Source organism: Perna viridis, chromosome 8 (genome assembly GCF_037379345.1).
Source record: "Perna viridis isolate PV_CMFRI_1.1 ecotype Kerala chromosome 8, ASM3737934v1, whole genome shotgun sequence".
NCBI classification, from domain to species: Eukaryota; Metazoa; Mollusca; class Bivalvia; order Mytilida; family Mytilidae; genus Perna; species Perna viridis.
The window spans coordinates 1,877,730-1,902,866 of record NC_142452.1 but is presented as its reverse complement, the minus strand read 5'-3'; the positions used below and the strand labels follow the sequence as shown (position 1 = coordinate 1,902,866).

The 25,137-nt window shown below is 32.7% G+C and overlaps 1 protein-coding gene across 1 annotated transcript; it reads left to right on the top strand.

The window, feature by feature from the left end:
• The first annotated feature begins 5,465 nt into the window (after positions 1–5,465).
• On the top strand, positions 5,466–23,154 carry LOC148608902 (NSFL1 cofactor p47-like). Its single transcript, XM_088540778.1, has 10 exons — positions 5,466–5,623; positions 8,978–9,102; positions 11,255–11,344; positions 15,230–15,307; positions 16,760–16,910; positions 18,064–18,173; positions 18,444–18,581; positions 19,094–19,231; positions 20,470–20,529; positions 22,959–23,154. Exons 1-10 carry the CDS (start codon positions 5,468–5,470, stop codon positions 23,089–23,091), a joined length of 1,179 nt encoding a protein of 392 aa, XP_088396904.1. The 5' UTR covers positions 5,466–5,467; the 3' UTR covers positions 23,092–23,154.
• Positions 23,155–25,137: the final 1,983 nt, after the last annotated feature.

Below are 25,137 nucleotides of genomic sequence, written 5' to 3'. Positions count from 1 at the left end.
TCTCAATATATGAAAGTTGTTCAGGCAGAAAGAAAAGAAAGTAAAAGATAAAAACCTGGAGATTATGTAACAACACTTAAAAAAAGAACAAAAAGTGAAAGTAATTAAGAACAAGAACAAACTCACGTGTCTGGAATAAGGTGTACATTGAGGATGAACAATAGAAATACGACAATCTTTAAATCTATTGACAACGAGTTCATAAATGCCAATGATAAAGTCCATGCTATGAATAACATGCGAAAACACAATTTAAATGAACAAACCCATCAAATTCAAGATAATAGGAACAATTCCCGGAGAACAGCGCGTGGTAGAAATTGCAATAGAGGTAGGGGTGAATGGCAACATTAAGACCTAAGGCATGGTGTATAAAACGTTCGTGGCTGGTTCTTTAAACTAGGTTATAATGCTAGTTTAAGTAAAAAGATATTGTATGATTTTGACTTTTGTCATCTTGCCATATCCTGTTCACGCAATTATTTTCACTGTGAAAATAATTTTAGCATTTAGTAATTTGGCAAGCCTAGCCCCGCTTTAATGGCAACAGTAATAGCTACAATCCCGTGATAACACACTGGGCAAGAGAGACCAAGTAACACGAACCCCGATATGGTAGCAATATTTACCCGAACTCTCCGGTTTTATCAAAGAAGTTCAAAGATTCCGAATTGGTAACACTTCGGGAACTTATCTTTCTTGTAACAAAGAAAACCACCATTTTACATATAAGTAAATACCAATCTCTGATTCATTCACTTATGCTAAATTGATTTATATTAATACGATAAATTGTATTAATTCGCTACGCTAGAGCAAGTACTAACTACTCTGATTTCCTTGAACGACATATGTATCTGCGTAAGAGAATAATAAAAAAATGCGTCTCAAAACATTGGTCAGTCCTGGGATAAATAACACTTTCTTATAAAACAATGAGTAATGGTTACTTCTTGTAAATTATTCTTTGTACTGATATGCCCACTGATTTACCGATTTTAAAATGCTATTTAATCACCTCCGGTATATTCACACCGCAATGGAAGAGGGACGTTTGGTGCGTTGTAAAACCTAGATTTACCCCACCATTTGGTGTGAAATTCATACACCAAATCAGAAGCAGCTACTCCGGTGAGATCATTTGTCAGGTTTATTTTGGACTTGACTTGATTATGGATCGGATTAGTGTTCTGTATTTTTGTTGTTACCCATATTCAAGAACATTATCAGAATACAATAGCATTAAAACCCAAGATTTGTCAACTCATTATTCGTCTGTTCCTCATACTCAGATAAAATTACGACTCAAAAACATACATCGTTGTTACTAAAAAAATAGGAGGTACACCTAGACACAGATATTGAGTACTTGGTAGAGATTGCTCGTACTCTGTAAAAAAAACACGATTCCATATCATCTTCCAAATATGCCGAAGATGTTTTTTTTTGAAAATGCCGGAATTTTTTATCGATAACATATTTGTCCAGTGTGGTGGACGAGTTTTTCAACAAACGGTCAGCATCCCAATCGGAACAAATTGTGCTGGTCTACTCACTGACCTATTCCTTTACTCTTATGAGGCTGACTTTATAGCTGATCTAATCCAAATGGAAGAAAAATATAGTTTCCGCTATAAAGATGACATATCGTTAAACATTCCTAGTCTCGGGGATTTGATACATCGCATCTACCCCAAAGAACTTGAGATAAAGGATACTTCAGACACTGTGAAGTCATTCTCATATCTTGACCTACACCTTGAGATCGATGGTAAAGGAAACATGTTAATCAAACTATACGACAAACGCGATGACTTTTCATTCCGTATCGTCAACTTTCCTTTATCTGTGGTAACATCCCTTCAGCACTTGCAATTGAGTATTGAGTTTTCATATCACAACTCACACGTTATGCCAGAGTTTGCCATAACTACGCAGACTTTAGTACCACTCTAGACTTCTTACAATCAAGCTTCAGGGTTATGTTGCTACAAGATTGAAGTCATCACAACAGAAGTTTTATGGTCGTCATTATGAACTCGTGGATCGTTACAGTGCATCCATCTGCACTATGAAAACCGATTTGTTCAACGTGTCATATATAGTTTTCCTCTCCTCTTTCGTCTAACCCGGACTTTTATGAGCAGCGCGGTGGGGGTTTCTAGACAAGCAGAGAATACTTAACCTACCGGTGCACCTGGACCATGCTCACAGGTTTTAGTGGAGTCCGAGTTGCTCATTAACTTTTGCTGCTTTGTACGTATTTTTTTATTTTATGTTCTTTGTTGTGTGTGTCTGTTTTCCATGTCTGGTCTTTGTCCCTGGATTGCATTATTTTGACTTCCACTAGAATCTTGGTTCCCTTGATTACACTTTAAATATGTTCTGAGCTAGTTTTGTCTGTATGGTATATTGTGTATATTGAGGCATTCATCAGTGCTTTATTCACGCCGCAATGGAAGAGGGAGGTTCAGCGCACTTTAAAACCTAGTTTTAACCCACTATTTCGTTTGAAATGCTTGTACTAAGTCATGACCATTGCGGTACCAGCTGTGATGTTTGTCATTTATGTGTCTTTGTGTCGTTATATTACTTGTTAGTTTAAATTTGAAGAATTTCCATCGTACTGCTACCGTGGTTTTTATTACTTTTATTGTCGGGGCATATCAAGGCATTACTTGAAGGTGTGTGTACAAGACTTTGATGATATCTGATCAAGTATCTAATAAAAGCTGGTGCATTGTTTTGCGTTTTTCCCTATCCGTTCCTTTTTATGTCAGTTTTTTAATATTGAATGCATATCTAACAACTTTTGTCCCGTATGCAGCATTCAATACAAATTGCTGGACGTTAAAAAGGCCATTGCCTTCAAACAAAGGACAAACCCTGTGAATTATAGTTCCTGTGCCTGTAACCTATTCACCCACAGGGGCACTAGGTATTCAAGATGAGAGAGTTGATTACTGTACACAACTCCTTGTGATTCGCCCTAAATATTTTTTAAAGCAAAGGATGAAAATCGAAATTAAAATCAATTTCGAAGTTCAACTCGAACTCGAAGAATATCTCGTAGTAGAGCAGTAACTGGAAAAAATTCTTAACCGTGCATTTAACTCGAACCATTGTACTCACTATGAACAAGAAAGACAACACCTAATGAATACAATAAATAAATTAATCCCTGGCTTTATGAATGTTTGCTCTTTATCTAAAACAAAACAACTATTCTTAGAATGTCTTCCACATTTGCATTGACTTGTTTTGAATAGCACTCTTTATAAAAATCAGACAGAGGTGATTCGTGCATGTCAATAACCCACCAAATTCAGTTTTATGTTTGTTTTGTTCCAAAACAGTCATAGACTACATAATCAGTCTTAGTTTTTTATTTGTTTGTTGCGCTTTTGAGATTAATATTATATAGATTGTACATGATATTGGCACTTTGCAAGGGTAACCGCTTTTGATTTTGTCTGATTTTGTTGATTTTAGTGGGAGATAAATGTATGTTTTTTTCTCAAAAGTGCAGATCGGAATACGGAAATAATTGTCGTTCTGTAAAATGTAGCATATATTCACTTAGAAAGCATCGTTTGTTTGGTGGTTTTTATACTCTCCACTTTACCATTGGCAGTGTCTAAATTGTATATAGATTGGTACTTAAAACTGTAGATTTAAGTCTTCAATAGCGAAGTTTGTAAATTATCAAAAATATACTGTTTAAATATTACTGTAATCTGTTATATGTTTATTGTTATATTTCTATCTGTTGTAATATGCCATTACCATGCTCTGTTTGAGTTTGTGCGAAATAAAGTATTGAATTGTATTAAACTTTAAACTTAGGGACTTTATATTATATTGTTCCTGTTTAAATTGTGTAACTCGAATGTACTCTGACAGAAGAACTGGAGAACAGTATTTTGATCAAGTGGTCCTCCGATAACCATATAAAACCAATCCTGACAAGTTTCAGGCTGTTGAAATTGACAGTAAGACTCAGAAAGAGTAGTTTCTTTTAAATTAGATAAAAATGACACCCTCTGCAAGGACGATCGAGGTTGAATTACTTGGTATAACTTTTAATTTTAAATTAAATTTTAATAACTATATCTCAAATATAACTAAAAAGGCATCATAACAGTTAAAAGTTTTAAAGAGAATTGGAAAAAAATCTCAGCGAATTTGGTAAATTAACAATTTTATTAATAATTTATACCTGTAAATTTCAATTACTGTCATTGAGTCTGACATCTTTACAATAAGAGTAGCCCCAAATTAAAAAAAAATCAATAGAGAGCTTTACGTTTTATTTATAACGTTGACAGCACGTCTTATGAAGAACTATTGATAAAGTCGAAGATGCCATCTTTATTAGACGCTTACGTTTTTTTAGTTATTTGTGTATATAAAATCTTTAACAAACTTACTCCTGTATACTTTCATGACATGACTACTTTTAAAGAAAGTTCTTACTCTTTTAGATATGACTTTGGTAAATATACCAAGAGTAAACACCACCAGGTATGACCTACACTCTGTCAGATATGGGGCACCCAACCTTTAAAACCAATATCCAAATGAAATAGGAAAAGAAATGGGACTTAATCGGTTTAAAAAATTAATGAATAAGTGGAGGAGTGAGGGATGTTCAAACACTTTTTACAAATAGTATGACGTTCATGTACTCAGCTGACAGATACAATATATTTCTTCTATTTATTCTTGCTGGCATGTTTGTCTTAGATGCTTTATCCTTACTTTTGCTTTACTTTTAGGTACGTCCTTCCATTAATATTTTCATTACTTTTAGTTCAGACCTATATTTTGCGTTCTTGTTTATGCTATATATGTTTGCATGTTACCTATGATTTGTATGTCATATATGTGTTTTAGTTATATGTATTATGTCTCTTGCTTATTTATGTCGATTGTGAAAAGCTCTACAGAGCTTATGTTTATTGTTTTAAACATCGAGTCTCAATAGAGTTTAAGGACCTACTTGACTTGACCTTCAAGAATCATTTGATTGTTAAATAAGGTCAAATTTGAAATAAAAAGACAGGATGATGATGTATGGTTGAACAAAAATCAAGGATGAACAATTCAGTGATTAGAATAAAAAGGCAGGATGCAAGTGGTAGGAAAAAAATCAGGACCTGGTCCAGGACAGGGTTAAAAATTAAAATATATACTGAAAAAAGAATCCAGGACAGTAAAAATTTGATTCTAGCCCTAGATATCAAATAGTTATTCCCTAATTGATCCATGTACGAACTTATAAATAAATTTTACTTGACTAAACTCGAATCGACTTAAATTGTCGTTTGATTTGTGACATAAAATTTCATTTAATCGGGCTCATTTCGTTTCGTTTTGCTTATTTCATTTTAATTTCGTTTCTACTTTTGCCGCTACTTTAAGCTGGTTCTTTGTACAGCCAGGACTACGCCTCCATTTCCTCCACATGAAAAAAGTACCAGTCGAACATCAAGGGACGTCACTCATTTCTAAACTGCAAATCATGGCAGATCAGGCGAAAATCGAACAATTTATTAATTTGACCGGCGTTGATAATGATAGAGCAAAATTTTACTTGGAATCTGCTGGAGGAAATTTAGAAGTAATAATAATTTAGATTCATTGTATTTATTTTATTGGGAAATAGAAATTAACCCTATGACCATGTTGCTGTTCACTTTTGAACTGCATTTTTTTCACAGCACTGAAAGTAAAATCCTTCATTTGTCTTTCTAAACGATCATTAACTATCAATAGGTCACAACTCTTTATTTTTTGGGTAAGTAACTGGAAGGTCTTCAGAAATGATAATGAATACTACTAAATACTTAATAGCACAAATTCATCAACAATAAAATTGAAAAAATGTGTACATGGTAATATGCATATAGTGTGCCAATTCCACTCCAGTGGTCAAAATATTAAGCCTCCGAAAAAATTCTAAACAACAATTGATGGAGATGTTTTGTTTCCAGGAATGTAGGAAAGAATGTCACCAAAGAAAATCACAGATAAAGTCATGGGGAAAAAAGTCTCAGGAAAAAAATTCACGGGAAATATCAACTATAAATGATTAAAAGTTTTATTTATCATCCATTTTATATAATTAAATACTGAAATTTTAATTTTAAACTATATTTGCATATTGATATCTGAAAAGTTCAAAAAAGAATAATCAAATAAAAAAAAACCCAATTATATCATGAAAGTAAACAGTTTTGTATTCAGTTTGGAAGGAAGCCATTTTGTTGCTGAATTTACTTATTACATGTATTTAAAAAGTGGTAGGCCACTCCGACCAGAACAAAGGTTACAACATTCAGGGTATGATCTGCATAGCGATAGTTTTACACACTGCAATGAAAATTATTGTGTGAAAATAAGGCTACAATTGACATGTGCATGAAACCATACCTATTAATTGGTAGGGTTTTTATGATAATGTTGATTTCAAGCACTGTGACATGTTAAATATTTTTCCTGGAACTATTTTCCTAGCAAACATTCTTGTGACCTTTTTTCCTGTGTTTTTTTTTCCTGCTAGAATTGTGACTTTTCTTCCTGTGACATTTTTTTCTCGCTTACTGTTTCCATACATGTTGCCTGGATATTCTTCTATTAAACATAAAAAAATATTATGATTGTAAATGCTGACCTACAATGTATTTAAGGAATGGAGGAATGACAAGGGTTATTGGCTGCCATTATTTTTTGTATACACCCGTCTTCAACAATAACTCAAAAACACTTTCACCAACTTTTATGAAACTTTGGTGAATTGTTCATATTTATGGACATAAGCTCCCTTTCAATTTTTATAAACTTCAGATTTTTTGTTTCTGTGTAATGAATTTTTATACTTAAAAAATAGGGATTTTCAAATTTTTGGACAATAACTCAAAAACAATTTCACCAACTTTTTGAAACTTCGGTGAATTGTAGATATCTATTGACAAGGTCCCTTTCCATTTTTATAAATTTCAGATTTTTCATTTCTAATGAATTTTTATACTTAAAAAATAGGGATTTTCAAGTTTTTGGACAATAACTCAAAAACAATTTCACTAACTTTTATGAAACTTTGGTGAATTGTATATATCTATTGACATAAGCTCCCTTTCGATTTTTATAAATTTCAGATTTTTCGTTTCTAATGAATATTTATACTAAAAAAAATAGGGATTTTCAAGTTTTTGGACAATAACTCAAAAACAATTTCACCAACTTTTACGAACTTAGGTGAATTGTATATATCTATTGACATAAGTTCCCTTTTGATTTTTATAAATTTCAGATTTATCGTTTTTGTGTTATTAATTTTTATACTTAAAAGAAGGGGGAATTTCAAGTTTTCGCACTATAACTCAAAAACACTTTCACTAACTTTTATGAAACTTTGGTGAATTGTTCATATCTATTGAAGTAAACTTCCTTTCAATTTATATAAATGTATATGCCTTAATAAATATTAAAGGTACTTGGTAACCTTGTGAGAAAAGTGTGTTTTGAATAAGATAGAAATGTATGGGTGAAAAATCAAGACAACAAACTTAGTTAAAAACTTGAGGTAGCCTTGATAGTGCCAAATTTTGTGTGCGTTTTTCATTGACTTTTTTGGGGGTGGGGTGGGGGAGGGTATTTGACAGGGCTCACAGTATTTCTAGTTGATCTTATAAATTCATTAAAAGCATAAGGACAAGTTAAAAGGCCAACAGATATATCATGCGCTTGAGGTGCAGCTCTTGATTATTTAACCTGGTGCAAAGGTTGAAATTCTTGGTCTTGCGTGCATTTAACTTTGATTTTATTTTTAGTAAGGAATGTCTCCTACATAGCACATCCTTAATCAGTTCTGTTTCATTGTAGGTTGATATTGGTATATGAATCTTAATTTTGAATGCATACACTGATTTATAGCGTGTTAGCGTGTACAGTAAATCACAATGGCAAACTTAAAAAATATACCATGTATGGAATGTTGAGCTGATTTGAATACGTTAGTAAACACTTTTTGACCTGACCTTGATAATGTTGATCCAAATTTTGATTTTAACCCTTATTCTCCTGTTTCTTGGAAAAATTTGAAAAATATATTTTCGAGGTCAACAATTAATCCCTTTTTGGAGCAGAACATCATTCCATGTGCTTGTCCTAGCAATACTACGATTCAGTGAGAAAGTACTATACAGTACTTATAGTTCCTCCAATGGTAATGGTTAATGGTAACCATTCAGGGATTGACATACATGTATTGTCATATTCCTATCAACTTTCAAAATGGCCACTTACTATTTTGCCAAAAAGTTCCCAGTTAAGTCTCGCCAAAAATTAAAAATCGGTAGTCACAGATTCTATGTCAAGCACAGAGCATATAGGAGATAGTACATGTTAATTTTGATATGACAGCAAAAAAACATGTTGGTCGTATAATGGTATCACCCTGTTAGCTCCGTTAGCGTCGTCATTAGCATCCCGATAACTTTAGTTTATTTACGAAAACTTGAGTAGAGCGTGTCCAATCTTTTTAAAATTTTAACACATTATTCCTAGGGGCCCAATTGTTTTCTTTTGTAAATTGCCCCATTATTGAGAGCCTTTTCCAGACCCTGAATAACACTTGTACCTAATCTGTTTGGTGTACACACTCATTACAAAACAGTTCTTGCTTGGCATAGTCAACAACTGAAATAGAAAATCAAAAGTTGTTACATGTACATACATGTCATTGTTGAAAAAACCATGGTTGATTACCATATGAAGTGTAATCAAGTAATCTTCATCTTTTTTGATAGTTAAAAAAAACAGCATACATATATCGTTTATTTATCAGTGATGTTTTTCTCTTTTTATCCAATGAATGGAGAAAGTAAAAAGAACAGTTAGTTAATAATAATTCTTTTCTCTTAAAGCAAAAGTAATCTGCAGACTTTTAAGGAATTAAGTTATTTGATTACAGTTGGCAATATCAAGTTTTTATGAAGATGATGGTGATGATGACATGACCCAAGGTCCAACAAGACAGCCTACACAGTCCACTGCTTCAACACAACATGGTGCCAGTGGTCCACCAAAACAGTCCAGGTTAAAACTATTACTATTATTTTTTGTCAGAAAATGTATTTTATTATAAAAAAAATAATGGAAACAAACATGACTGTTTGTAAAGAAGTATGAGTTAGGGCTCACATTGGTATAATCAAATATCAAAGATGAATATAGAGGGTCAATGAAAATACAGTAGAGCCACTGTTACAGTGTTGGTAAAGGCACAATAGACAACTCTTATTTACTTCACTTAAATAAAAATGAGTTGTACATAATTCAGTGTAGGAGCTGCTTACTTTTAACAAATATACATGTACCTCCTTGTCAAAAAAGAATTAATTATTACTGACAACAGAAAAACACTATTATGAATCAGTGTTTCAGCTAAATGTGCAGTTACAGACCTGCTTTCACTTTTGGTGACTGAGGTTGAAAAAATATAGTGTAGAGAGATATACACATGTAATATGAAAAAGGGACATTTTACCAGATTCAAAAGTGCATACCTGCCAAATATAGTTTGGGAGACAGTATTCCAGTCATATACATTAAAAGGGAGGCAAAAAACCACCCCTTTATTTTATGCTAGCTAAGACATTATAAAGATGTTCAAGGTTGCTAAATGTTAATACATGGAAATGTACATACACTCAAAACTGTACATTGGACATGGTATTTGATATGTTGTATTTATATAGATGTATATGCTTTGCCTAATACCCTGTATCTCCACACCATGCTTTGCCTAATACCCTGTATCTCCACATCTTGCTTTGCCTAATACCCAGTATCACCACACCATGCTTTGCCTAATACCCTGTATCTCCACACCTTGCTTTGCCTAATACCCAGTATCACCACACCATGCTTTGCCTAATACCCTGTATGTCCACATCTTGCTTTGCCTAATACCCTATATCTCCACACCTTGCTTTGCCTAATACCCTGTAGCTCCACACCATGCTTTGCCTAATACCCTGTATCTCCACACCTTGATATTTTTAGCTCACCTGACCAGAAGGCCATGTGAGCTTTTGCCATCACTATGTGTCCTTCGTCATTTGTAAACTTCAATTATCTCCTCTGAAACTGCTTGACAGAATGTAACCAAACTTTGCATGAATGTTCCTAAGGGTATTTTTAACAGTCCTTGTGTGGGAATTTTTGATCTGGCAGAAAAAAATGGCCACCATTACTAATCTGGTAGAGAGTAAATTTGTTCAGCATGATGAGATGGATGTACACCAAAATTTTCAGAAGGATTTATCGACAAGTTAATGAGTAATGTGTCCTGAAATGGATTTTTTTCCCTTAATTTTTCATTTTCAACTTTAAAAATCTTCTCTTTGAGACTACTAGTAGGATGAACTGTAACCAAACATGGCATGAAAGTTTGATAGGATATCCTTAACAATCTGTGTGTGGAAATTTTTGATCTGTCAAATAACATGGTCACCATTTTCAAAATTGGGGAAATAACTTGAAAACTAATTGGTGTAGCCAAGTTTTCACGGGGTAAAATTGATTAGCATGGTGAGACAGACCTATGCAAGAATTTTATGAAGATCTGTTGATTGATGTTGGAGTTATTGCCCTTGAAGAGTCGAAAAATGACTATGAGAGATATATTTAATAACATGAAAACCTGGTGGATAGCTAAGTAAGGTCAAGAGTTTGGCCTTAGAAAGCTAAAAAGACTATTTTTGACCAGGAACTCTAGTTTTAATTGCACTAGGTACTTAAGTTTTTTCAGTAAAAGATTTTAATGAATTATTTCAAGTTCAAATATAACATGCTACAAAGCTCTTTAGACCATAGCCATGGAAAAAAGTGATAAATACATAACCAACATTTCGTGAAAGACATAGGCAGGGTCTATTTAAAAATATGAAGAAACTTAAGATCAAAATAAATCATGGAAACTCCATTTTATCATTGTTTTACCACAGGCTGGCCATTTATGTCGTTTTTTAACCCCTCAATATCACTTGGGGTAAAACAATGTGACATAAATGGCCAAGCCTGTGGTAAAACAATGATGAAATGGAGCTTCTATGATTATTTCTTAATTTGATAATTGACATGCATGTATTTCATGTCAATGTTTCAAGTATGATAATTGACATGCATGTTTTTAATGAGTGATCTATGAAATTACTGATTGAAATAAAAGTTTTGATCATTTTAGGTTTGCTACATTGTCAAATTACCAGGACGAAGATGAAGATTCAAGTTCTGAGGAGGGGCAGGCATTTTATGCTGGAGGATCTGAACACAGGTTAACAATTATCTTGTGCATAACCAACAAAAATATGCTATATCTAAGCTTTTCATGTATTGATTGTTTAAAAAATCAGAAAAAAATACCTATGTGTATTAGCATGGCATATATTAGCAAATTTTGTATCTTTTACAGTCGCCCCGTGCAGGTCCGGGTGTTTAAAGAATAGGCCTGCAGCAGCGCTAAGCTTGTCGTAAAAGGCGACTAAATAGTGCTCAGAACCCTAGCTGGGGGCTAGGTCGCTCTGCCAGCAGAACAACTGGGATGTGTGCCCCAGGTGGTGGAATGGGGTACCCCTGACGTGTTACATGCTGGGGTTGTCAGGCTATAATACGGAAAACCTGACCGCAAACCATAGCGGTGCACCGTGTTGGGAAAGATGCCACGTTCCTCGCACATTGAAGAACCCTACTGTGGTATTCTCCCGGAGTAGGAACCATAGGGCTCCGCCACAGGAGGCTAAATTGCCCGACCCTACCCACCTCTCCCTATTTCCAGTGGTAATCAAAATTTGTCGACCCCATTGTCCTTGTGTCCCATTCCTTTTTCATTTCATCATCATTTCATGTTCATTTTATCATCAATTTCATGTTCATCGTCTGAATATAGCTGAAATATTGTTGCCTGGACGTTAAACCTCAACAAACAAACATCTTTTACAGTCTTTCCAAAGGTTCAGTTTTTTTTCAGGACATTCAGTCCTGTGATGACGTACTATTTTCAGTACCAAACCATGTTTTACCGTCCATTTTGACCTGAATCAAAAATGACGAATGACTAATATTGACAATTTTCTGGACTTCTGGTCTGGTGTTTTGGATTTTTTTACTAGTCCTGTCATTTTTACCGATGATATCTGACAGTCCGACGAACCTGTTTTAATAATTGAAGTGGAATAGTTAATGCATTAAACCATGCCCAATTGTTTTAATAAAAATATGTACAGCATGTATTTATTAAGAAAAAACAACTTTTTCATTAATTTGGAAATTTAGTATATAGAGCTCCTGTGATAAGAAAGTAGATAAAAGAATTTCAATCTGATTGCTATTTATGGTTTTGGTTTCAGATGGTGTTTTATTTCATGCATTTGTTGTCGGGATACCAGTAAAGTGGTGATTTTTCCTTGTGTCAATTTCACTTCATTATTCATGCAATAGTTTCAATGAGAAAACAGTGGTTGATTTGAATTATATTATATATATGTTACTTGTATTCATTAGTATATTGAATGGGGGCTTAACATGATAGCATTTGATGTTATGGTTTTGGGAAAAATCTCAATTGTTTTTATGGGACCATAAATTATGACGATAAACTACATATAAGTAAACATTGAAATGTTGATGGATTTGAATTTTTTTTGGAGCCATGTATTTATCAATATCTTTTATATGTTTTGACATGAAAATTATCAATGGAATGTTTTCGCAACAATGCTGTTTTCTATGACTATATATCACTAAAACTATTCAGGTATGGCTGACTCTCCACACATTTTTGTGCTGGGTGATATTTTAATTGATATGAGGTTAAGAAATAACACATATATTACTATATTGATGACTGCATCTGTGTAAACCAAATCCTGATCAGAAATCTATATGCTGCTAAAGTACTTTAATTAGTGGATACCAATTTTGTGGATAAGGGAAGAAATACCAGTTCATTGATTCTTGAATTTGTGGTTTTGAGGTTTCCAGTATACACATCAATAGAAATCCTCTTTACATTGGAAACCAAATTTCGTGGTTAGGACTTCTTACGAAAACCACGAAAATTGGTATCCTACGAACAACAGCACTTTCACATTAACCAGGCAGGTATTGAACCTCTTATAATCCATTTCAATGAATTGTTGCCTTGTGTAAACGTACCACCTGGTTAAACCGTACCTGTCCTAAAGGTCGGGTTTAATGACCTTTGTAAACCTACCACCTGGTTAAACCATACCTGTGCTAAATGTCTTGTTTAGAACCTGTGTAAACCTACCACCAGGTTAAACCATACCTGTGCTAAAGGTCTGGTTTAAACACCTGTGTAAACCTACCACCTGGTTAAACCATACCTGTCCTAAAGGTCTGGTTTAGAGACCTGTGCAAACCTTTTACCTGGTTAAACCATACCTGTCCTAAAGGTCTGGTTTAGAGACCTGTGCAAACCTTTTACCTGGTTAAACCATACCTGTCCTAAAGGTCTGGTTCAGAGACCTGTGTAAACCTTTTACCTGGTTAAACTATACCTGTCCTAATGGTCTGGTTCAGAGACCTGTGTAAACCTTTTACCTGGTTAAACCATACCTGTGCTAAATGTCTGGTTTAGAAACCTGTGTAAACCTTTTACCTGGTTAAACCATACCTGTGCTAAAGGTCTCTTTATTGACCTGTGTAAACCTACCACCTGGTTAAACCATACCTGTCCTAAAGGTGTGGTTTAGAGACTTGTGTAAACCTTTTACCTGGTTAAACCATACCTGTCCTAAAGGTCTGGTTCAGAGACCTGTGTAAACCTACCACCTAGTTGAACCAAACCTTTGCTGAAAGTGTGGTTTAGAGACCTGTGTAAACCTAACACCTGGTTAAACCAAACCTGTGCTAAAGGTGTGGTTTAGAAACCTGTGTAAACCTACCACCTCGTTGAGCCATACCTGTCCTAAAGGTCTGGTTTAGAGACCTGTGTAAACCTTTTACCTGGTTAAACCATACCTGTCTTAAAGGTCTGGTTCAGAGACCTGTGTAAACCTTACAGCTGCTTTTAGGTTACAGACCACCAATTCAACCAATGAGCATTTGGAACGTAAGCAAAAATAGTCCCATGCAGAAATTACCCCCTGTTTTTTATAGGGCTGTGAAAAAAGTTCTCATTTTATTTCAAAAATTAAAATTGTTTTTGAAAGGAAAAACATTTCTGTACATTTAATAAGTGCATTTTGCTTCTTGTGATGTGAAGCCTAATCTCCATAATGATTTCTAAATATACCCCTATCTTGTGAAAACACTGGAATTTCCCATGCTATTTATAGACCCTTCGCTTCCGATGACCAGCACTGCACTGCAAGTCTGCTAACCCCCACATGCCATTCTGAGGATGGTGAGCTGACATATGTAGAATTATGCTGATATATAGTCCACTGCAGGATGAAGTTAAGGTAAAGTCCGGAGAAGCCATCGAATATTGTGAAATTAGCATTGAAGCTTATGGAAAGTGGAGTGGTTTCTAGCATAAACCATACCTGTCCTATAGGTCTGGTTTACATCTGTTTTACTCCACTTTTTATGTGGCTTAAAAGAAATCAGTGGTCATATAACATAATGGCAGTGTCATCACTTTCAAGATTACAATGGTAAATTTTAGTTATGGCCCAGTAAGTTGGTCTATACTACTATCCAGAGGGTCTTTGTTAAATATTGTTTGTTAAAAAATGAATTCCAGTATTCTTTGATATGCTGAATTAACCTTGTAATAAGATTTTTTTTTATAATTTGGTCCCATTATCAAAGTGGTCCATATTGAGGACCTAAGGAACTGAATATGGTGCCAACCTTATTATAAGATTTAAAAAATAATTTTTGGTTCCCATTATTAAATTGGTCCATAATGAGGACCTAAGGAACTGAATGTGGTGCCAACCTTGTAATAAGATTTAAAAAATAATTTTTGGTTTCCATTATTAAATTGGTCCAGATTTAGGACCTAAGGAACTGAATGTGGTGTCAACCTTGTAATTAGATTTTGTTTGGGTCCCATTTTTAAATTGGTCCATATTGAGGGCCTATGGATCTGAATGTGGTGTCACTTGCAACTGCTGTTCAAGTTTGACCATTGCATATGTATCAGGCTGGGCTTGTGGAGAATTTTATGAATAGTATTTTTTTTTTACAGTGGACAGCAAGTCATAGGACCATCCAAGAAGAAAAATAGCAAGAAAATTGTAGAAGATCTGTTTAAATCTGCCAAAGAGTAGGTTTATATATTGACATTTCTGGATGCATTCATTATATAATCATTTCAGTTCCAGTTTTACCTTGAAAAGTACATTTATGGTATTAATTGTTTTAGTTCTTACCAGCATTTTGATTTTATGATAATGCAAAATTTGTAGGACTAAGATCCTTTTGCCAATATCTTTTGATAAAATAGGGTGATTTAATGTTCCATTTTTTACGGATCCTTTTTGTAGCCCAAAAGGAAATTCAATACATTGAAGCTTATGACGATCACTTCAAAAAGTTAAGATGTAATTCTGTATCAGTTTAAACATGGTCTCAACCTTTATATTTCAGTACAATACAATACAATACAAAAGCTTTTTTTAACGTCAATATTTTAAAACAATACAATATAAGCTCCTGGGAGCTTTTAAAATTAACATACATGCACAACAATAAATAACATTTTCATCACAAGTACAATACATGGCAACTATCTAGTCCTTTTCATGCAAACATACATAAATCATCAGTCAACATATAAGGCAGATAGTAGCAAATGTAAAATAGGATTAAAATAAAAGAACAACACTATAAAGTCAACAATGTAAAAGCATAAAGCAGAGCTGTTATGAATTGCAAGCAATGACATATGTTCAAATTTAAACCCAAGTGATGTTAAATGAAGGGTTACATTTATAAATATATTATTTTGATAGTTGTTTATTTTACCTTGCAGTGCCCTTAACTTATGATGTGTTTAAGTCTTATAAAATCTATGGGTTTTTTAAGGTGTTATAAAAGTTGTTTTAAGTTTCATTACATAACCATTTATAGTTGCAGATGCACTGAGATAAATGAAATAAAAATTTTAGTTGATCAAAACAAACTATTATTTTTAGAAGTCCACAAGTATATCATTGACAGCAAGATATGCACTTCAACTTTTCACATTTTTTTTCTTTTCCAATTTTACAAAAAATTTCAAATTATTCAATTTCTTTAAAAACTTTTTTGTTTTCTTCTTTCTACATTTTTGTTCATTTTATATTGTTAAATTTGGTGTCCTCTGTATTTTATACTACTTCAACACTATCCATTAACTTCAAGCAATTCATCGTTTAGTAAATTCGTAAACAGAGCATCATACTATGTTACATGATATTATATTTGTCATACTTTATATGGAGATGGATTAATATTAGCTTTGCTTGTTTCCTGATCCAGTGTGTATTATTGTACTGTGTAAAATTCAAACAGAAATGTATTTGACTGAATTAATATGTTTAAACTAAAATAAAATGTAATTAGGTCAGTCATTTTGGCACATGACATTACATAACATAATGTATAAAAGGTTATACAATGTGCCCTGTTGTTTTTTTGTTTTATTTGTATATGACTGTTTCTCTGACACCATTACCAGGAGTAACTTTAATGGCAGGATCCATCTTATTCATCAGTTCATTCTTTTTCTGTCTAGACATGGTGCAGAGGAAGTCCAAGAATCAGAACAAAAGAAACCATCTGCCACTAAAATGGCTTTCCGAGGGGCAGGATACAGATTAGGGGAGACTGAGGAAACCCCCTCAGACATGGTGCATGGAGGACCTCTATCAACAGAACCTAGAAAAGTATTGTTGTTTTAGTATTGTACTAGGGTATTGTTTCTATGTTCAGTTTTGTTGTTTTGGTATTGCACTATGGTATTGTTTCTATGTTCAGTTCTGTTGTTTTGGTATTGCACTATGGTATTGTTTCTATGTTCAGTTCTGTTGTTTTGGTATTGCACTATGGTATTGTTTCTATGTTCAGTTCTGTTGTTTTGGTATTGCACTATGGTATTGTTTCTATGTTCAGTTCTGTTGTTTTGGTATTGCACTATGGTATTGTTTCTATGTTCAGTTCTGTTGTTTTGGTATTGCACTATGGTATTGTTTCTATGTTCAGTTTTGTTGTTTTGGTATTGCACTATGGTATTGTTTCTATGTTCAGTTTTGTTGTTTTGGTATTGCACTATGGTATTGTTTCTATGTTCAATATATCCTGCTTAATCTGGACTGATAAAAGATTTGTGCAATATGATCATTAGCCCAAAGTTAAAAAAAAAAACATGAATAAGTATGCGATAAGCACCCTGAATGATACAGTTATATTTCTTAATAAAGTTATATTTTTCCCTGTCACTAAAATTATATAGGGATACGAATAATAACCTGAATCTATCTATTTGTATTTCTGAAACACTTAAAATCAATAAAGATTCTGTGTGAAGTTGAGTTGGAATGAAAGTGTACATAAAGAAAGAGAGTATATTATATTGCATTTTCAATATACTTTTATACTGGTAATTTTGAGTTGTCCCTGTTTATTTGAACATTTACTGGCAATATTGATGCTTGAGTGATTAGAGTTAGTTCCCTTTGCCTATGCTTCTTATTACATGAATTTTTATCCTTCCAAATATGTAAGGTTAGTTTAAGTATGCAATGAAACCTCAAATCACAAATTTTCTATACTATTTTTGAAAATATATAATCATCAGGTGAATTGTACTCTTGACAAATTTTATTTCATGAAAAGGTAGTCTACAAGTTGTTACATTATTCTTTTGTGTATATTTGTGGGCTTGCTTATCATATATTGTGGAATATTTAGTGCTAAGATATTGCCAGTATACCTTTGTAGACCTGATTACTGACAAAAATGCTGATGTAGGAAAAATGTTTCATATTTTGACTATATGTATTATATGAGAGTATTTTCCCATATTTGGTATATTTCCAGGTAGATATGGTGCTAAAACTGTGGAAGAATGGATTCAGTGTTGATAATGGGCCTTTAAGAGATTTCAAAGATCCTACAAATAAAGAATTTTTAGATTCCATATCAAAAGGGTAGGTGTATTAAATCAGATACAAAATACATGGAACAGAGTGGCTTGACACATGTAGGCTACTTAACCGATAGACAGCATATAAAACCAAAATTCTGGCCTTAGATATATAATCTAAAAACATGAATAATTTCCCATCAGTTTAAAGTTTTAGTCATCTTGTTATTTTACCAGGCTGATAAAAGAAATAAGGATTTTGGAATTTAAACTTTATTGATGTTATTGGAACCAATTGATTCAGTACATTGTAATTCTTGTTATTTTTTGTCAGTGAAGTCCCAAATGAGTTGGTGAAGGAGGCTAGAGGTGGGGAGGTAAACTTGGATATGGAAGACCACAGAACGGAGGAATATGTACAACCTAAAGTTCCTATTAAAGCATTCACTGGTGAAGGTCATATGTTAGGGAGGTAATAGCATTACTTATAATAAAGTTGCTATGGAAGTATTATCTGGTGGTCGTATGTTAGGGTGGTAATAGCATTACTTAAAATAAAGTTGCTATGGAAGTATTATCTGGTGAAGGTCATATGTTAGGTAGGTAATAGCATTATTTAAAATAAAGTTGCTATGGAAGTATTATCTGGTGAAGGTCGTTTGTTAGGGAGGATTACATGTAGCTTTATTTACAATAAAGTTCTAACAAAGCATTCAAAGGTGATGGTCAGAGGTAATAGCTTTACTTACAGTAAAGTTATACTTCTCAAGTATTTCCTTTGATCAAAAGTAGGAAAAAGTTCCAGTTAACTAAAATTATGAAAATCAGATTGACTGATAGTGAAGATTTAATGAAATTCTCAATTTTAGATTTTTTTTTCTGAAACCCAGGCGATATCTCTTGTTAATAAAACCCAACATCTTATGATAAATATTCTGTTTAGAATGGAAGCAGAATGATATGTTAAAAATCTGAAATTTGTAGCCCAGCTCCACATGTTGTCTCTGCAGCAGCCACAGGACCAAGTTCCTCAGCAAGTGAAAGTGCAGCTCAAAGTGAAATATCTGTCAACACATCTCAACCTACAACAAATATACAGATTCGTCTAGCTGATGGGTCGAGGTAACTTTGACATACTTAATCAATCATATTATAACATGAAAACATTACATTTAGTAGTAGTTACTGAATGTTATTATTGAATGATCCCTGTGCAAAAAAATTTCACAATGCACATTCTTGGACTTTCTCCTGCCCAAAATTCACAACATGAATATCAATCCAATGATCACAAAACTTAAAATTTATGTTGGAAATAGCGATAAAATATGATAAAAATCTATATACTAAATAGGGTAATCAGTTGGTTATTTTGAATTACTGAAATATAAATATTGTCTCAGGAATGCACAAAGATATGACTTGTATGTGGAATAAGTTTGACACACTTGTTAAAGCTAAGTGTTCTTTGGCACTAGTGATCATAATTTGGTAATTCACTCTTTTCAATTAATCTTCCTGTTTTAATTACTGTACCCAATTTTATTCATTTTCAAAAAGGGCTGATGAAAGTGTGAAATTCAGTGTGGCACTCTCTAGTAGATAGGATAATCTCAGGTGTTAGACACATTTTGTTACAATTGTTTGACATGATGCTTTGTTGTAGTCATTGATTTCATCTTCACATTTTCCCAACATCTTAATACTACACTTCTGTATAAGTTTAATTCTATAAAATGTATTTAATATTTTATAATTAATTCACCACATATATTTCAAATCTGTTTTGTTATTTACTCATTAAATTAGAAATCTATTAAAGGGTTGAATGGTCTTAGTTTTCTCACTTTTCATTGCATTATAAAAAAAATGATCATTTGAGAAGTAAATAGAACTTGGAGTGATACCACAACACTTCTTTGTTGGATTAATATCTGTTACAGTATCTTGCAGTATTATTGATAACATTATTGATATTAATTATCTTTCCTTATTCATATATTTCCCAAACTTCATATAAAGCTACATTAAATGCTACTCTATTGGAGATGATGTTTGGTTTGTGTCCCTAATGGACAGGTGAGGTAGACCACAGTGTTTTCAGTATTTATTTTTTTTACATGTGTCAGGTTTCCCCCACATATATCTTCTCTCATTCTGTCAATGAAAAAAAAATAGGTTCAATTTTCTTTATCTGTTATGTAATTGCTAAGAAAATAAATCTGTAATATTGCTGTCAGTGCAGTAGCAGTATTTACATGTGTAACAGGATTTTGTGCTGTTCTTGTATATTTGATAATGATATTTTAATTTCATGATTATATCAATATTTTGTGATTGATTCATGTTTTTTTCTTCAGGTTAACAGCAAAATTAAACCACACTCATACTGTACGAGATATCAGAAGATACATAGTCACGTATCCTTGTATAGTAAACCTATTATTTACCTGTATCTCTTTATTAGGATACAAATTCTGCATTACTCAGTTTAATAGTCACCCTGAAGAATAAAATAATAGCCATGGTCTGTGAGGATGTGAATGGTTTAGGAATAAATTGACCTCTGAATGATGTATTAATCAGGTAACATCATTAGCTACCTTAAGTTAAACAACTTTAACATTCATACTTTTATTCCAGAAAAGTTATATTGAGGTGAACTGGGGTCAACAAGTATAAGGTCAAGAGACATGACAATGGGACATTCACTTACTACAAAGAATCTGTAAAGGATACATATATTATTGAAGCATTTTGGATATTTTTATGTTAGGAGACGTATTTCTACATAACTATTACTGTTCTTGTATCCTTCCAATCAGATATCCTTTCTTTGTCTAGTGTAAAATGGTAAACTAGTTTCCACCAGATTCAATGTAAATGGCAAAGATGAAAGTCATCTTTTGTCAAAGACTAATTTGTTCTTAATCTTTTATGGGGTCTTTAAATTTATTGGTTAAACTCTTCTGTAATTAAATATTGCCTCAAAAAAGCACTGGATAATCTCCTCAAAATAATAATGATTGTTATATATGATATTTACTAAAGGGAGTATTCAATGATGATTATGTCTTTCCATTTTATTTTACCAACCAACAAATCTTGTTGGAGTCCGTTTATCTATTTGTGCAACACTAGATGTTCGTTAAAATCTATGTTTATTTAACGAACATTAATAGGTTGTAAATCTAGTGTTAAGATATGGGCAGGATGATTTATACAAACTGTTTATTTTCATTGTCAATGAAAATTTGATAACCATATTTTGATTTGTAGGACTTTTGGTTAAGACTTTCACATGGAAAATTTATAATAAGAAAATCATGAAAATGTTAACTTTTTAAGTACCAGACCACATAAAGTTCAGACACTACCAATGGTAAAATGATTCATGGTGTAGAAAAACCCACCAAACAAATGGTTGCTTTTTAAGTCTTCATATGCTATATTTTCACATAGCAATAGTTATTTTTTGTATTCAGATCTGAATTTTTTAGAAAATCATACATTTATTTCCAACTATATAACCAACGAAATCAAACAAAATCAAGAACAATAACTCTTGCAAAGTGACAATTTCATGTACAATCTATATAATTTTTATCTCAAAAGCGCAACAACCAAATGAAAAACTGTAACTGGTTATGTGATCAGTAACTGTCTCTGAACAAGAAATAAAATTGAATTTGGTGGGTTTTTAACATGCATGAATCACCTCCTGAGTTTTGTAAAGACTGATACTTAATATAAAATGATACATAGGATAAACTGTAATTCTAGAAACAGTTCTATAGTGATTCACAGTGTGGCATTATTCCAAGAAGCCTCTAATTTATAAATCAGAAATTCTCTATTTTTAGATTAGTTGAGTTTTCACTACAGTCCTTGTCTTATAAATTGAAAATTTAAACATTACTGTTACATATTACCTTAAGAAAGAGAAAACACTATTATAATTGATTATTTATATCATCAAGTTTTCATTTTGTATACATGAGTGTCCTGATACTAGGTCTCTTATAAAACATTTTGAATCCTGTAATTATGGATTAAAACAACTATCACAATGACACAAGGATAATTAATTTATACATGTAATAATTATTCTTAAAGTACAAACCCATGTCTTTTTATTCACTTCACAGTGGTTTGTTTGATCCTGCTTGTACCTTCCTTTGAATTAGACATTTATACAATTTCTTTTTAACTGCTAATGAATTAGTGAAATGACATGCTAATGAAATATTAATTAGCCTGTGTGATAGATTACTTTTCAATAATTTAAATAGTTATTGAATGTATTGCACTCAATCTATCTTTCCTATGGTCAGGTGTAACAAATTGATGGTTTCAAAATAGAGGTCTTTATTAAAAATTTTGGGGAAATGTTGGCTTGTGGTTTCTCGAAATTATGAGACACTCCTAATTAAACTTTCCGATAATTTTAAGTTGTTAGAAAACTTGTTCACTCAGATATTTCTAAGAACTGTGTATAAGTTACATTACCTCAAATGCATCCGTTACTTGAAGTGACTGCACTTTTAAATTGAGGATAAACAGCCCCTGTAAATGTTTATCAGAATACGTTATGTATTTTGAAACTTATTTTCATGACTTTTGCGGTAAAGTCCTTAGAGATCCTTAGAGGTAAATTCACATGGAAAGAGTAAAGAAGGTACACTTATTCGGTTTATGCTTTTCATCGAATTCTAGCAGTTACTACAGTCATCTTATCTTTTTGTTTAACGCATATTATGATGTAATGTTCATCTAGAACTGAAAGCATTGATCACAAGTAGTAGGAACTGTTCATAAATACATGCTTAGTGCCTTAACTTTTCATCAGAGCGAGACCCCAGTATAATTCCTCTACCTTTGTGCTGATGACGACCTTTCCTAACAAGGAGTTAACAGACGAAACATTGACTTTACAAAAAGCTAATTTATTAAATGCTGTGATTGTCCAAAGACTGAAGTAAACATTTTATATTGCTCTAGTTAGTGCTGTATTTATTATGTTCAATAAATATGTTGGTAAACGATTTGATGTTTTTCGTTTCTACATATCTGTGTTAACTTTTTCTTGTCATTATGTTAGAAAAATGAAAGCAATTAGCTTATTTCTGTACAGAAAAAAAATAAATTCAAAGAGTCCAGAAACCAAAACAAATACATAGAAGGAAATGAGCAACAAAAATCCGCTGACAAGAAAAAATGGATTGATCCAAAAGATCAATATTTGAACGTATTCCATTCATCGTCGTCATCACATCATGATAACAGTTGTATAAAGAGCTTGGACCAACTTTCCAAGTATTTCGTTCATATTTTGTCATTTAACGAAAACAGCCAAGGTAAGACACGAATTGAAGCCTCTTTTTAAGCAATGAATGCAGAGTTCAGCTGTCAAGTCAGTTTGGCTACGAGCACTATATAACAAGCTTAGCAGAGGACGCTTAACCTACCGGTGCACCTGGTCCATGCTCCCAGTTTTAAGTGGAGTCCGAATTGCTTATTTACTTTTGTAACTTAGAATGTATTATTTTAGTTACTTTATTTTCTTTTTTTTGTGTTTGTTTTCCATGTGTGGTCTTTGTCCCTTGATAACATTCTTTTGATTTCCGCTAAATTATTGATTCCCTTGATTACTCTTGAAAAGGGCTCCCAGTTTTAAGTGGAGTCCGAATTGCTTATTTACTTTTGTAACTTAGAATGTATTATTTTAGTTACTTTATTTTCTTTTTTTGTGTTTGTTTTCCATGTCTGGTCTTTGTCCCTTGATAACATTCTTTTGATTTCCGCTAAATTATTGGTTCCCTTGATTACTCTTGAAAAGGTTATCTGCTTCTGGGTTTCATTTTAAACCAAAAAGTTAAATTTTCACATTAAAGCACCATATTCAACCATCTTGCGCTTATAGACTATGGTTTTTTTTTCTAAAATCACACACCCTCTTTTGTTGCTAATTTTTGTACTTTTTCCTTTTCTTATTCTTCACAAGTTTGTATTTTGGAAACAATAGGTATTTTTTGGAGAATCTAATGAAAATTTAAGATTTTTGAAGTTTTGAAATGGGCTCTACTTGTGTCAAAATCATGAACAAAATGGCTTAGGTCCTTTGAAATTTTCAAAATAGATTTCAATTCCCATATGAAAAAGATACATTGTAGAATTGGCATTATCAAGAACAAAAAACCGATAGCATTTCTTAAAACTATTTAAACTAAGTTGGAGTTAATAAATTTGGTGTTCAACACGCTGATTTAGTATTTTTTGGTTTTATTCGACATATTCGCGATCCTATCATTGTAGTTAAAAAGGAGGATGTTATTCTGAGGAGAGGATATGTTTTATATAATTACATATAGACACAAGGCGTACATATTGGTTATACTATGTAAAGTGTGTGATACACTCTAGTATATTCATAGAAAACCAAAATTATTGGCACACCACAGATAGGCAATTGATGCATATGGTTCTGCCATTTAGATCATTTCTTAATTGAAAATTGATTACCAAGCCGCATAAAAGGTAAACTGTTAAACCTATTATATATACAGAAATGTTTGATATATTCTCTCTGATTTGGTCGTTTTATCTACTTCATGGACGATGTGATATGAATTAACGATATGAAACTTTGGTTGCTGTGTGAATGTGACGCATATTGTCAATAAAATTTGATATGTCCAAAACGAGGTGACGTTTCTTATGTTTTTTTCTCCTGTAATAACTGGTTACGTCATAGACGGACGATCGATAAAATTTCCGCTATGACAAGCGTAATCATAGAAAAAGAATTTATAAATCTTGAAATTTGAATATTACATAATATCAACTCGCTTTTTTAAAACTTTCAGATCGTGAAATTTGAATATTGCAGAATATCAACTCGCTTTTTTAAAACTTCAACATCATAATAAGCTTGCCGAAGCTTGTTTAGTATGATACTTGTGTTGATATTTTGCGTTACTCAATTTTCACTCATTATGAACCCTATAAGAAATGTGGTTATTTTCTAG